This window comes from Odocoileus virginianus, unplaced genomic scaffold, assembly GCF_023699985.2.
Source record: "Odocoileus virginianus isolate 20LAN1187 ecotype Illinois unplaced genomic scaffold, Ovbor_1.2 Unplaced_Contig_22, whole genome shotgun sequence".
Lineage (NCBI taxonomy): Eukaryota > Metazoa > Chordata > Mammalia > Artiodactyla > Cervidae > Odocoileus > Odocoileus virginianus.
Genome location: NW_027224339.1, coordinates 159,292 through 174,931, shown reverse-complemented (window position 1 = coordinate 174,931; position 15,640 = coordinate 159,292). Strand labels below are relative to the sequence as shown.

General features: G+C 50.4%; 1 protein-coding gene across 1 annotated transcript; it reads left to right on the top strand.

The window, feature by feature from the left end:
- Window positions 1-5,193: 5,193 nt before the first annotated feature.
- SLC38A5 (solute carrier family 38 member 5) lies at window positions 5,194-13,284 on the top strand. Its single transcript, XM_070464281.1, is given in 16 exon segments — window positions 5,194-5,306; window positions 5,653-5,706; window positions 5,794-5,863; window positions 6,224-6,339; window positions 6,432-6,505; window positions 7,080-7,172; window positions 7,299-7,375; window positions 9,183-9,267; window positions 9,568-9,626; window positions 9,728-9,871; window positions 10,075-10,154; window positions 10,808-10,908; window positions 11,158-11,273; window positions 12,068-12,212; window positions 12,305-12,408; window positions 12,884-13,284. Coding segments are annotated over 16 exon segments (1,443 nt in total). The 5' UTR covers window positions 5,194-5,283; the 3' UTR covers window positions 12,986-13,284.
- The last annotated feature ends 2,356 nt before the right edge of the window (window positions 13,285-15,640 follow it).

Here is a 15,640-nt window from a genome sequence, read left to right as displayed (position 1 = left end):
AGGGGAGCTGCCAGGCCAGCCCTGTGCTGGAGGGCATCTTACCACGTGAGGGAAACGTGGGGGTGGGGGGCGGGTGTCCAGGCGCAGGGGACCAGACACTGACAAGAAGTCTTGCCGTCCAGGGGCTGCTTTGAGGGACAGAAAAGTTGTTCATGGGGAGCCTGCCTGAAAGGAGAGATTAGAATCCTAAATCCAGCTGAGTGGGGGACTGCTTTCACTGGTGGAGAAGAGTTTATTAATTCCTTTCACAAAGATGTTATTGAGCAATTACTGTATGTCAAGCATAGTTCTTAGCGCTTTACCTGTGCTAATTCCTTCAATCTTCCCCATGATCCTGAGTTAGGCAGTACTTAGCCCCGTGGGAAGCTTGACAGTAAGGTTTTGAGCCTTGCTTCTGGCCACTCAGCTCCTAAGTGGCAGAGCTGGGAAAACTCAAGCTATTAACTGCTTTGCTCCATGGTTCCCTCCCCTGAAGGCTGCTATGCAGTGATTTAATGAAAAGCAGGGGTCTGCTTAGAAGAACTGACAAGAACTTAAACCAACTTTTAATAGATTTGATAGCAATCCCAAATGTCACATGAGGGTCTGCTTTACTGAACCAACAAAAGCCTTAAATGACCCCTAGAAAGGGCCCTACTTTGATGAACGAATACCGCGTTCTTATCCCTGGCACAGCCTCAAGGCCTCAGTCAAGCTTCAAGACATCTGTTCCTTCTAAAGCAGACTGCCTCTGCAGCCAGATTTCACTTTCCCTTTGTTTTTCCTCCTACCAGCATATGTGGAACACCTGCTATTTGCAGTGCCCTGAAACTTAGCTGAGCGATGGGGTGTAGAGCTGGATGAAGACTTGCTCCTCCCCTAGAAGAGTTCACCAGGCAGAAATGAAAATAATAATGATGATAATATGACACTTGATAAGTAGCATTTATCGACCTCCTGCCATGTACCCGGGTGGCCCTGTGCTGGGCAATATTTAAAGGCCTGGGTGGCCCTGGAAGGGGAGGACAATGATCAGAGTAGGAAGGTGCTGCTGGGTGGTAATGGGTGAGGGCATCTGTTTTTTGTCCAAGTTTCACCAGTTCTTTGGACGGGATACTTCAGACTTTTCTTTTTTTTTTTTTTTAATATTTATTTATTTGTTTGGCTGTGCCAGCTCTCAGTTATAGCACATGAGCCCTTAGTTGCAGCATGTGGGATCTAGTTCCCTGACCAGGGGTTGAACCCAGGCCCCCTGCATTGGGAGCTTGTAGTCTTAGCCACCGGACCACCAGGGAAGTCCCCAGACTTTTCTTGAAATCTAGACACCGGCCTAGCCAGTCCCCATCCCCCCGCCCCCTAGTCATTTGGGCTAAGGTCTTGGCTGACAGGTGTCTCTTTCCCTGGCTGGCCTGGGGCACAGGTGTGTAATGGCTCTTGGGGGGAAGAGGAGCGAGGCTAGAGACACAGTAGGCCCAGATAGACAGGGGAGTAGTGTGTGTGTGCACATGCATGCATGCATGTGTTGTGAATACCCTGAGGGTATCTCAGCTGCCTATACGTGGTCCCAGCCACAAACACATGTATGTGAGCTCCACATGTGTCTTACTTAGTATGTTACTTGCCTGGTTGTGTCTTGTGTCCACAGTTGCCTATCCAACTTGTGTTTCCTTTTTGGCAACTGTGTGTTGGTCCCATCTGCTTGTGCAGTTCATCTTTATGAGGCTGTGTGTGTGTTCTCTGAGTGCTTCTGTGTCTCCTTTGTAATGCTCATGAGTGAGAAGTCTGTCTCTTCTCTGTGCATCTGTCTCTGATGTCTGTGTGTCTTTCTTCTCTGTCACCGTGTTTGTGTCTCTACTTGTGAGTGGCTGTAGGTGTGTATGCCCTATGTGTGCTTAGTCAGTCAGTCATGTCCAACTCTCTGCAACCCCGTGGGCTGTAGCTCATCAAGCTCCTCTGTCTATGAGTATTCTCCAGGCAAGAATACTGGAATGTGTGTCCTAAGGGTATTTCCTCTGGTGCAAACAAATGCTCCTTTGTTTCTTCAAGCAGTTTTAGGTGTATTTTATGGATTTCCTCTTTGTATTGATAGTAAGTGTACTTTCTGCATCCCTGTTTCTCCCGTTTGTGTGCCTATATGTGTGTTCTCTGTGCACATCTTCCCTGACTTAATTTGTGTGAATAGTTGTGTATACACAGCTGTGTGCCCCTGTTTTCCTGAGTGCAGTTGTGCATGTATCTGTGACTGCAGCTTCTCTGTCTCTACAGTCGTGTCTGCCTGTGGGTGCCTCTTTCTCTGACCAGAGCTGTATGTGGTCACAAGTTCATACACAAGTTCACATGCACAGAGGTATCTCTATAGAGGCTGAACCTGAATGTTGGCCTCCAGGGTCATCTGAACCTGGAACCATGTGTGTGGGAGATGCTGGGACTGTGTATAATGTTGTTGGTTATGTGGAATTGTACTTTGTGTGTTCTGGCTCTGTGTGTGGCTGTGAATCTGTGTGTGATTTGCCCATTGGTTCTCTTTAAAGTGGCTGTGAGTCTGTGGGTGACGATGATATCTGTGAGTCTGCGGTAGCAGTAAAGCAGTGTGAGCCTATTCCTGTATCTGTCTGTTATCTCCATGTGCAGCACTGAGGCTGTGGATGATGATACTTATAAGACTAAGTCCCTCTGCGCAGCTGTCCCATCGCCTTGGCTCTCCATGTGGAGTCTGTGTGTGTTCGAATCAGTCAGCCTGTACTCTGTGTATGTGGCTGTGAGTCTACACGGGAGTTTGTGTACCTCTGTGGGTGGTGGTGAGTCTGCCTCCATCTCTAAGCCCCTGGATAGGGCTGTGATCCCTGAGTGTTTGAGAGTTCTTCTCCTGCTGTGGGGAAGGAAACGCCCCATCCCTCACCCTCCTCCCACTCCCAGTGGGGTGGAAGCTTCGAGGCTAGCTTTGAAGCCCTAGCCAGCCCCTGATGTTTCTGGGAATTCTGTGCTCTCTGTGGGGGCCAAGCAGGTGGGTGGAGGGGCCAGGACCGAGGCTTCTTGTCCACCTGGGCCTCAAGCAGCCCAGTCAAGTGGGGCCTGGACCCCATGTCCACCCGCCTGACTTCCTGCAGGAGACACATGCTTCGCCTGAAACAGACATGCCTGTCGCATGCCCTAATGGAGTCAACACACAGACCCCTATTTAAGAGAGACAGACAGATAGACAGACAGTGGGACTCCTCAGTTAGGGTGTGGACAGGTTCCACCCAACGCCTAGGCTGGGGTCCAGGAATTCAGGGCGTGCCTAATTTACAGACAGCGTGTATCCACACTCTCCACCCAACTACAAATGCCCTCCCTGCCTCCCTCTGGGGACCCCCAAGATCTAGGGTCCTTTCTCCATTGGATTATCTGTCTGAGGTCAGCTTATGGTGGCCTGGCTGTGTTTCTCTCTGCACCTGTCCCACTGCTGTCCTCAGATCTGTCTGCTCTTCTGCCTGAATCTGACTTTCTCTGCCCTGTTGCCACCTGCCCCACTATGTGTCTCTCAGCCTCAGCCACTTGCTCTGTCCCTTTGGGCCAGTGTGTCTGTTCTGAATCTCTGTTTGTGGATGTGCCTGGCTGTGTCCACCTGTCCATCTGCATTTGTCCAGGAGCTTGCATGAGCCTCTCCCTGTCCACCGTTTCTGAGTCTTTCTCCTCTTACTGCTCAGCTGCCTGTCTATCACTCCCTCACACTCCCCGTGTCTTTCTACCCCTTCTTGTTTTCTGTCCTTGTGCTATTTCTTCTGCCTGCTCGTCTCTATTTGAGATCATTTCTCTTCCTATCTCTGTCTCTCTCCTGCCATCCATCCCATTCTGCCGTGTGTCTGACCTGAGTCAGTTCCCTCTGTCTGTCTTTTCCTTTCTAGATGTGTGTCTGTTCCCTTGATCTTTCAGTCCATCTCCACCGCCTGCCCGGGAAACCTGTTTCCTTCAACGTGGGTTCAGATGAAGGGAGGCAACCCCTCTGTTTCCCCCACTCAGAACCAGAAGAGGGAAACTGAATAAAAGTTAAAACTTTACAGGGGAGAAAAAAAAAAAAAAACCACGGGGCAGATGGAGCACCGGCAGTGCTGATTAGCCACCGACAAAACCCGAGGTGTTGATTGGTCAGAGGGCAGGCGAAGGCAGGGTCTGGCTGAGTGGGAGCCCTGCCGCCCGGTGGCAGGGTCCCAGAGCCCCAGTTCTGAGTTGCCGCTTCAAGAGCTGAGAGGAGCAGGGAGGTGAGGAGGGGCTGCTGGCCATCGAGGGGGCTCCTGAGATGCCAAGGCACGAACAGGGGTCCCGGGAGGGGGCTCAGGGTTTTCCTGGAGATTTTTTTAGTCCTAGTGAGGAATTAAATGGGAGGGGGAGTCCTTTTTGTTCCCGGATCCCAGGAAATGAATCCAGGAGTGGGTGGGAGTCTTGAAAGAGTACTCACACTTGACGATGGGGCTCCTTGAGAGCCTTCCCTTACCCACGAAGGGGATTCAGGGCTTGGGTAGGGGGTTTCCTGGAGGCAGTTTTAGTGATGATGGGGACCTTGAATGGGGTTTTCTGAGATACGGCATTCCCAGGAAGTGAGTTCAGGGCTGGGGGGTTTCTTTAGAGACACCCCATCCAGAAGAGGGGGACTCCAGGTTTGCATGGGGATTGCAGAGACACCCCACCCCAGGAAACACATCAGGCACTGGGAGTGGGCTTTTGATGACTGTCTGAGGGACCACTTCTCCTCATGAGGGGAAATTAGGGCTCAGGCGAGGTTCCTGAGACACCCCAAGTTCAGAAAAATTCTCAAGCCTGAAAGTGTCTCTAAAGTGACTTCTACTAAAATAAGGATGTATAAGACTTGACAACGGTCCTGGAGAATACCTCTCTAGTCCCTAGGAGGGGAATTAAATGGGAGTCCCTGGGTCACTTCTATCCCTGGAAGGGGATTCAGTTTGGAGAATTGCCTTTGGCCTCTAGCGAGAATTTTCAGAGTTGTGGCAGAGAGCAGTTTGCCGTGTCCTGTCCCTGGCAGGACTGGGGTCGCCGAGCCTGCCCCCCACACCCCATCCCCAGCCCCTTCAGCAGGTTGCATCAGCTCTTGCTCAGGCTGGCGGCCCAGGCAGGGAGGAGGGGGGTAGGGGGCGTTAGGAGGGGTGGGCAGTCAGGTTGACACGTGTCCCTGTCAGGAGTGAGAGGCCTAACTGCGTGGTGAGGGTGGAGGGAAGGAGGAGGTGCTCGGGAGACGGGGAAGGAGAGAAACCGAGAGCAAGAGAGAGTGAGTCTGCGGTCTGAGAGGAGAGGCTGTCCCCACTCCAGATGGCCATCTCGTCTGCTGAGGGGTCGGTATCTCTCATTCTGTCTCTGTCCCTACCCCTTTATCTCTGGTTGCCTTCTTTTTTCTCCGTGTCTCAATGAGTAAACTGTCGGTGTCTCTCCCTCTCTGATTCCCTTCTGTCTCTCTCCCATCTCTTTCTCCCTCAGCCTCTCCCTCTTGTCTCCAATCCTCTCCACTTTCCTTCCTGTCTCTCTCATCCCTCTGTCCCCGTTCCCCTCGCCTCATCTCTGTCTCTGTTTCTGTATCTGTTCATCGCCATCAGAGCCCCAGTCCTCTTCATCTAGGTCTCCCCACTTTGTAAGCTGCCCTGCTCCATAACTGACCGCCCTGCCCCATTTCTCTGCCCACAGGATGGAACTGCAGGATCCAAAGATGAACGGAGCCCTCCCTGGGAGTGCTGTGGAGTGAGTCGGGAGCCCAAAGAGTCAAGGTCAGGGGTCAGAATTACCTTCTCATCACCTCCTCAATTTCTCTGCCTATTCTACCTGCAGGCAGGAGCATGAGGGCTTCCTGCCCAGCTGTAGTCCTTCTCCTGGGAGGAAACCAGCCCAGTTCATGGATGTGAGTGACCCCACAGGACCCATCCCAGTTGTATCTTGCCCAACTCAGCCCCTCCCCTACTGCTCCCTCTTCCCCGGCACTTCCCTTTGGCTGTTTAGCCTCTGGTCTCTGTCCCACCCTCCCCTGTTCCTCTCTACTTCCAGCTGCTCCCCTCTAGAATCTCCCTTCCCCACTCTTCCTTTCCCAGCTTCTTCCCATCTTCAAATTCTTTTCCTTCTTCTGATGGCTCTTCCTGGGTTTCTCCCTGCCCCCATCACTTCTTCCCTAGCCTTTCCCAAGGCCCCAGCACTGGTCTCCGTCCCTAGTCTCCTTACCTGGTCCCCCTCCCCATGTCTCCTGGGCCTTGCCCCTTACCAGCAGGTCAAGGGGAAGACATCGTTTGGAATGTCAGTGTTCAACCTCAGCAACGCCATCATGGGCAGCAGCATCCTGGGGCTGGCCTATGCCATGGCCCACACGGGGATCCTCCTCTTTCTGTGAGTCCTAGGCAGTCTGGGGTGGGGGCTGGGTGTTGTGGGGCCAGTTGGGAGGCCTGGAGGCCAAGTCCGAGCAGTCCCATCTGCCATAGGGCTTTGTTGCTGTGCATCGCTCTTCTGTCTTCGTACTCCATCCATCTCCTGCTGACCTGTGCTGGTGTTGTAGGTGAGACCCAGAGCTCACCTAGACCTTGGCCTCCAGACCCAAGACCAGCCCCTCAGAACTTGGATCCAGAACCCCAGACACCACACTCAACTCTCTGGGCTCCAGACCCCAGACTGTACCCTGGGTCTCATACCTTATCTGGGCTCCCAGATTCCCAAGCACCAATCCTCAGCCCTCAGTCTGACTATCAAAGCCTGTTGCTCAGACCCTCCCTACTCCCAGACCACTCCACTCCACCCTCAGTCTCCAGCTTACTTAGCAAGAAAGCCAGCCCCACAACCCAAGACCCTGGCCCCCCAGCTCCCAAGCTGCCACAGCCCCGGATCTCAGATGTCACTCCTACCCCCAAGACTCCCACTACCCACATCTGGCCCCCAACTTTCTCCCTGGCCACAGATCCTACCTGCCAGACTCCAGTCCCAAGCCCAATCCTAACTACCTAACCCTCACCTCCAGCTCCAAGCAATGAGACCCAATTAGCCCAAGCCCCAGCTCCCTAGCTCCCAGGCTCTCCCACCCCTGGCCTGGCCTCTTGGATCCACAACCTGTCCCTGTCTGGTCCCCTCCCCTCCAGGCATCTGAGCCTATGAACAGCTGGGACAGAGGGCACTGGGGCCTGCGGGGAAAGTAGTGGTGGCGGCGGTCATCTGTCTGCACAATGTTGAGGGTGAGGACTCTGAGACGTGGGGGTCAGCTTGGGGGAAGAGTGTGGGCTGAGGTGGGCTTCCCCAGGCTGGGGTGGGAGGGAGATGAGGGGAATGCTTCTGCTTACACCTGCCCCCACCTGCACCAGCCATGTCCAGTTACCTGTTCATCATCAAATCTGAACTTCCCCTGGTTATCGCCACTTTCCTGGACATGGACCCTGAGGGGTGACTGTGCAACACCCCTTGGCTCTGACCCACAGGCCACTGATTCTGCCTGTGGGGTCCGGCTGCTAGCTTCAACTCTATGTCCAGCTGACTCCCAGGTCTTCTATTTTTGAGGCTGTTGGGCAGACCGGTTTGGGCAGACTGTGATCCCTGTGTACTGTGATGCTAGCAGTATGTGTGACTGTTGCTCTGGCTAGTGGAGTCCAGTACACCACATGTTGATTTTTGTGACTGTTCTGGCTGACTCCATGTGTCCAGTGTACTCTCATGTTGACCCTGTGGCTACACCTATCCAGTAGACCTAAATTCTGTCCATGGGTTTGATTCTGTGACTCTTGTACTGGCAGATTCTCTGGCCATCTGTATGCTAGCTGACTATAGCTGTGTCCTATATACTGTGACTCCAACCATGTGTGTTTGACATTTGCTTACTCTGACTTTCTCTGTCCAGTGGATTCTGTTTGATTCTGGGTCCATTAGGCTTGGCTGAATTTGTCTAGGTATAAGTGTATGGTCACTAACTCCAGCAGAGTATGTGCACGTGTTTGTGCAGTGTACCGTGGCGCCAGCTATGTATACATGTGCGTGTGTGCTCAGTCACTCAGTCATGTTGGACTCTTTGTGACCCCATGGACTGTAGCCGATTAGGGCTCCTCTGTTCGTGGAATTTTCCAGGCGAGAATACTGGAATGGGTTGCTGTTTCCTACTCCAATGTATAAATGATTTGTGTTTAACTCTCTGTGTTTAACTTGGTTACCATTGTTCTGGCAAATTCTTTCTGGCTGTTTGTGTGTGAGCCTCAACTGTGACTATATGTTTTCTGTATTATGGTTCCAACCATATATGTTTGCCTGTTCCAAGTATATATCCAGCCAATTGTGTGTTTAATTATGCATCTGTCTGTTGGCTGAATCTTTTCAGTTGTTTATATATGATAGCTGATTCTGTGTATCCTCTTAGATCTTTGGTTTGATCCTGAAGCCATTCAGATAGCTAACAGTCTATGTGACTAGATGTGTCTAATTGTTATAATTAGCTCCCACTGCATATATGACCAGTGGTGCTTTGTTGGTTTGTAACTGTGTGTCTAGTAGGAAGAGAATATGTGAATGCCTGGAACACAGTAAGCACTATTTAATAAAAATTCTTTGAAGAAATGAACAATTGTTCAGCCAATTCTGTATTAACAGACTATCCTGCCTGGACACCTCCCTCCAATATCTGTATAGATCCCTCTCTTTCTTTGAGCTTGGTTCCAACAGCATGGCCAGCTGGCTAATTCTGTCTCAATTTCCATCTTTGACTCTGTGGCCAAATCGGCTCAACTACTTTCAAGTGCTCAACAAACCTTGAGTTGTTCAAACAATCACACATATGTGTTTCTGACTTTTTGTTGACTCTGCAGATCATCAAGAGATCATCAGACTGTTGTTCTACCTGTTAGACGTACCAGGGTCATGACTCACTCTGTGTCTGGTACCTTGTGTTGGACAATGTGAATCTGGCTGTTGTGGGCTGTTGTTTGCCCATCTCACTGTATGTCCACTTGAGGTCTGATGACACAGTTTGTCCAGCTATGTGTGTGTTCCCAGCTATATCCCTCTGACAGTGTGTGGCTGAGAGTCTGATAATCTGTCTGACTGTTTCTGTCATTCCTGTTGTGCCATTTGTCTCTGTAACCACCTGGAGGGGTCAGCTCATCTCTCTTGACTGTGTGCAGAAACCTGTCTGGCTGTATTCTATGAGTGTCTGCTTGACAGTTTTCTTTGGTAGGCAGTTAGTCACTATGTTTGCCTGTCTCCTTGGGGACTGATTCTTGAAGGGAAACCTCCTTATCATCATTGTCAGTGTTTTAATCATCCTGCCACTGGCCCTCATGAGACACTTGGGTAAAAGGCTTCCTGCCTTGGTCATTTGGATGATGGAATTAGAGAAGGGGAGTCAGATTCAAAGTATCTCAATTTTTAAGGGCTGTGGAATACCAGGGGAGAGCTTGTTTCATGTGGGTTTTAACAGATGAATAGGAGTTTGTCAAGTGTTGGGGGGCTGGTCCAGGTAGAAGTTTGTGCAAAGTGTGGCAAAATTGGGGTGAGAGGGCCTTGAATTGAAGATCAGACTAGGGATTGATATTTGCTCGGGGGGGGGGGGGGTCCCTTGATTTCTGAGACTCTGTATATTGCCCCTTGCAGGCTACCTGGGGTATATCAGTGGTCTCTCTCTGACCTGTATGCTGTTTTTCCTCATTTTGGTGAGTCTGAGGGGGAAGGACATGCAAAAGTACAGAAAAGGTTTGGGGCATTGGGACATAGCCTTTCCCATAACCTCACTTCCCCACCCTCCCTCCTCCAGGTCATCTATAAGAAGTTCCAGCTTGGCTGCACTGTAGGTCACAATGAAACAGCAGTGGACAGCATGAGCTCCCCAAACCTTCCCACCCAGGGGCTCAACACAAGCTGTGAGGCCCAGATGTTCACAGCTGACTCACAGATTGGTGTGCTGGCATATGTCTATGCCTTGCACTGTGCGCAAGTCCTCCGGTTTTGTCCCACATTGCACTCTGCTCAGAGTGGAGCCAGGTATTGGACATCGGGAGCTTCCATGTGTCTGATGTGGAAGGCAGTGGTGGGGCTGCGGGAGTGGGGAGGAGAAGGTGGAACCCTTAGACTCTAATCTCTGTACTTGGACCATTCCCCCAGATGTTCTGCACAGTGCCCATTATGGCTTTTGCCTTTGTCTGCCACCCTGAAGTGCTGCCCATCTATACAGAACTCTGCCGGTGAGTGGGCAGGCAAGTGGGCATGGGTGATGGGGCAGCAGGTGGGGTGATAGTCATAATGTCTATCATAGTCCTGGTACTGTACAGCTCGATTGTGGCCAGATTGTGCCAAGGGAGGGGTTTGAGGTGGCCGGGAGGCCTTGGGAGATGCAACTCAGTGACTGTTTACTAATTGGGGCTTAAGTATTCTACCCTTTTAACATCCAATACAAGTGTGAATGGACAAATGGAGAGGCTGAGATCAGATGAAGGGGTGGCATATGTGGATTGGATGGGGAGATGGGGAAGGTCAGATGGAGAGGGATATGGATGTGTGAAGGAAGGGCAGGGATAATGTGAAGATGGGAGGAATGTGTGAATGATCTATCGGGGGGACTGTGTGGATAATCAGAATGGAGGGAGAGGCTGTGACAGTCAAATGAAAAATAGAGACAGAGATGGGCAGAGAGATATGCAGAGTTGGTCATATGGGGTGAGAGGGATGGATAGAGAAAGGAGGCATGGCTAATACAGGGGAGGCAGAGATGGGCATCCCAGTGTGTACTAGCTGAACATCAGCTCTGGGAAGACTCTAGAGGGTGAGGGCTGGTTCGGAGGGGCCTGGACCAAGCCCACGGTCTGGACATGACAGTTCTATGACCTCTATACCTCAGGCCCTCCAAGCGCAGAATGCAGGCTGTGGCCAATGTGTCCACTGGGGCCATGTTCTGCATGTATGGGCTCACGGCGACCTTTGGATACCTCACCTTCTACAGTGAGTGGGGCTGGGGCCAGGGTTGGGTAGAGAGCTAGGGTGGGGTCTGGGTAGATTACTAGGCAGGAGCCTCAGCACTTTCCCTGCATGCTTTCAGGCCCACGGTTTCCAAAGGGACTATACACACCCTGCATGGAGATTTTGTCACTGTCTGTGTGTGTGTGTGTATGTGTGTGCACACATATATGTTTCTGGGACACTGGTCCTGGTGTTCCAATCACATCCCATCTCTTGTGTCCCATGTCCCAGGCAGCATGGAGGCGGAGATGCTACACATGTACAGCCAGCATGACCTGCTCATCCTCTGTGTATGTCTAGCGGTGCTGCTTGCTGTGACTCTCACGGTGCCAGTCGTGCTGTTCCCTGTATGTTGGGGGTGAGGGTGGGCCTACAGGGTGGAGGGGCATGGATGGATGGGTAGAGGGTATAGGCAGGAATGTTTGGATGGAGGGTGGAGGTAGGAGTGGATAGATGGATGGATAGAAGAGGCTGGGATGGACAGACAGGGAAAATAGAGTTGTCAGATGGACAGAGAGAGCTAAAATAGATGGTCAGACACAAGGGGCACATCGATGGCAGAATATAAAGAATCAGAAGAACAGTGTTGGTCATTTCTAGGGAGGGGGCACAGATGTCTGACTAGACAGAAGGGAGAGGCAGGAATAGACAGAGGGCAGAGACATAGGTAGATGGATATTCAAGATGAAGAAATAGGGATGGACAGATAAAGGATGGAGACAGAAGTAGTGAGGTGTAGGAGGGACCAGGCTCCCTGATGGAGAGGTTGGCTGAGCAGACAGAGGAGGGAGATGGAAGTCATCAGATGAGGAGAGAGGGGCAGGGACCTCAGGGTGGAAGGACATGTGGGTGGTCAGGAAGGAGGAGGCAGACATAGTTGGACAGAGGAGGACAAGATTTCAGACAGTGAGTGGAGGCATAGATGGATGATCACCCAGAAGGGTCACGGACTGTCAAGCAGAAGGGATGCAGGATGCTCATTTGGAAGGCAGAGGCACAGATGGATGGTCAGAGTGGAGGTAGAGTCAGATGGAGGAGAAATCAGGGGTCTCAGACTGTGTGGTGTTAGAGACAGATAAATACATAGAAGGGGAGGCAGTGCTTGAACCCTGACCCTCATCCTACTGTACTCTGGTCACAGATCTGCCGGGCTCTGCAGCAGCTACTTTTTCCAAGCAAGGCCTTCAGCTGGCTACGCCATGTGGCCATAGCACTGATCCTGCTTGTCTTGGTCAATGTCCTCGTCATTTGTGTGCCAACCATCCGGTATATCTTTGGGGTTATTGGTCTGTATCCCCAACCCTAGTCCCAGACCCCACCTAATATGGGCCTTGTACGCAATCTTACATTGCTTCTTTCCTTCCTGCTTGTCCTTCAGGGTCTACCTCAGCCCCCAGCCTCACTTTCATCCTTCCCAGCATCTTCTACCTCCACATTGTGCCCTCTGAGGTGGAGCCCCTCTACTCTTGACCCAAGATCCAGGTGAGCATTCCAGGGGAGGGTTGGGGAAAGAGGGAGCATTCTGAGGAGGGAGCATTCAAGGATAGCTAAGGGTTGAAGGAACATTTTCAAGAGGGGGCTTGGAGGAGAGAGGGCAGATGGTCTAGAAGCATGAAGGAGATTGTCATAGGAAGAGGCTCAGCAGACAGAGCACAAGAAGGGTTTGAGAAGACAGCAAGCACTCAAGAAGGGGCTGGCGTGGAAAAAGCATTCTTCAGACAGATGGAAGGAGCACTGTTAGGAGAAGGTTGGAACATTTTCAGGAAAGATGGGGGAGAGTACTCCCTGAAGAATTCTAGGAAGACGGAAGGAGGAGTCACAGGAAGGGGTTGGTTTAAAAGAAGGAGAGAGAGCAGAAAAGGAGGATCAGGAATTAATGCGGCACTCTCTGGAGGGGATGGGGGAGCATGGGTGTAGGTACACACCCAGCCCCATCTTTTCTCCCTCTCACCCACAGGCTCTGTGTTTTGGCGTCTTGGGGGTCCTCTTCATGGCGATCAGCCTAGGTTTCATGTTTGCCAACTGGGCCACAGGCCAGAGCCATGTATCTGGACACTGACCAAGCCCTGCTTCACCTTGGCCCCAGTGTGCATCCACCCGTGTACGTGGAGGGAGATGGACTGCTCTCCCGGTTCCCATCAATATGGCCACAGGCTGAAGAGTGGTCCACTCCCTTCTTCCTCAGGGGATGCCAAGCTCAGATCATGACTCTAACCCCAACCCCAACCCTACAGGAGGATGAGGAGGAGGCTAGGTCCTTGGGGAACCCCTGCCCAGTCTTCTGCTTCCTCCTTGTAGAAGCTGTTTGTCAGAATCACTGTTGAGCTAACGGGGAAGAATAAAGATGCTAAATTGCAACTCTAGCATCAGTATTTCATTTCTTTCTGGGACTTCTTAGGGGAGCCTTCCCAGGTTCACACAGGTAAATGGACAGGAGGACTGTACTAGCTCTTATCTGTTCACCCACTTCTCTGCCCTTCAGTAGCTGGCTACAAAACTCACATAGATCCCTTCACTGGCTCACTCAGGAAACATCTCCCAGTCTACTGGCAACAAGGCGCTGTTCTAGGTGCTGGGGATATAGCAGCAGATCAAGCAGACAATAATCCCTGAAGTTGATGTCCTAGCACAAGAAAGGGCAAAATATGACCTGCTGGCCAAATTCAGTCCAGTGCCTTTTTGTTCGTCCCCCAAGCTAAGAATGGTTTATACATTTCCAAGAGATTGGAAAAAAATCAGAAGAAGAATTTGTGACTGTTGAAAATTAACATGAAATTCAAACCTCAGTGTCTGCAAATAAAGCTTCATTGAAACTCACACTCCTTGTACAGGCCACCAAAACAAACAAACAAAACAGTCACACTTGTTCATTTACACATTGATGATGGCTCTTTAGTGTTACAACAGCAGAGATGAGAAGTTGCAAGGGAGACCATAAGGCACACAAAGTCTAAGCTATTCTGACCCTTTTCAGGAAAAAATTGCTAATCTATGATCGAGCTGAAGAGAGGAAAACAGATAAATATGAGCACTATGAGGAAAATGAGTGTAATGCTGGGGTTGGTTGGGGAGGGGTGGGCAATCAGGGAGACCTCACTGAGGAAAGGAAAAGGAGCTGGGTCCTTGATTAACTAGAAGGAGCAAGTCAAGTTTCAGGTAGAGGAAGCAGCCAGTGCAGAGTCCCTGAGGTAGGAGCAAGCATGGCAGGTCCAAGGAGGAACCAGGGTGGCCATTTTGCTCTTCCATCAGCCAATGACACCACAGTCTTGCCAACAGACTGTTAGGAAACATGGACATTTGCCCCACTAATACGTGGAAAAGGTATTGCTCTTAAAATTCGTGTGTGTTTCTTTCAGTTAAGTTCAGTCGCTCCATCATGTCCGACTCTTTGCAACCCCATGGACTGCAGCATACCAGGTTTCCCTGTCTATCACCAACTCCCAGAGCTTGCTCAAATTCATGTCCATCAAGTCAGTGATGCCATCCAACCATCTTGTCCTCTGTCATCCCCTTCTCTTCTAGCCTTCAATCATTCCCAGCATTGGTCTTTTCCAGTGAGTCAGCTCTTTGCACCAAGAGGCCAAGATATTGAAATTTCAGCTTCAGCATCAGTCCTTCCAATGAATAGTCAGGACTGATTTCCTTTAGGATTGACTGATTGAATCTCCTTGGAGTCCAAGCGACACTCAAGAGTCTTCCAACACCACAGTATAAAAGTATCAATTCTTAGGTGCTCAGTTTTCTTTATGGTCCAACTCACATCCATACATGACTGCTGGAAAAACCATAGCTTTGACTAGACAGACCTTTGTTGGCAAAGTAATGTCTGCTTTTTAATATGCTGTCTAGGTTGGTCATAGCTTTCCTTCCAAGGAGCAAGTGTCTTTTAATTTCATGGCTGCAGTCACCATATGCAGTGATTTTGGAGCCCAAAAAAATAAAGTCTGTCACTGTTTCCATTGTTTCCCCTATTTGCCATGAAGTGATGGGATCAGATGCCATGATCTTAGTTTTTTGAATGTTGAGTTTTAAGCCAACTTTTTCACTCTCCTCTTTCACTTTCATCAAGAGGCTCTTTAGTTCTTCACTTTCTGCCATAAGGGTGGTGTCATCTGCATATCTGAGATTATTGATATTTCTCCCAGCAATCTTGATTCCAGCTTGTGCTTCATCCAGCCCGGCATTTCGCATGATGTACTCTGCATATAAGTTAAATAAGCAAGGTGACAATATATAGCCTTGACGTACTCCTTTCCCAATTTGGAACCAGTCTGTTGTTCCATGTCCAGTTCTAACTGTTGCTTCTTGACCTGCATACAAGTTTCTCAGGAGGCAGGTAAGGTGGTCTGGTATTCCCATCTCTTGAAGAATTTTCCACAGTTTGTTGTGATCCACACAGTCAAAGGCTTTGGCATAGTCAATAAAGCAGAAGTAGATGTTTTTTCTGGAATTCTCTTGCTTTTTCGATGATCCAATGGATGTTGGCAATTTGATCTCTGATTCCTCTGCCTTTTCTAAAACCAGCTTGAACATCTGGAAGTTCATGGTTCACGTATTGCTGAAGCCTGGCTTGGAGAATTTTGAGCATTACTTTGCTAGTGTGTGAGATGAGTGCAATTGTGCGGTAGTTTGAGCATTCTTTGGCATTGCCTTTCTTTGGGATTGGAATGAAAACTGACCTTTTCCAGTCCTGTGGCCACTGCTGAGTTTTCCA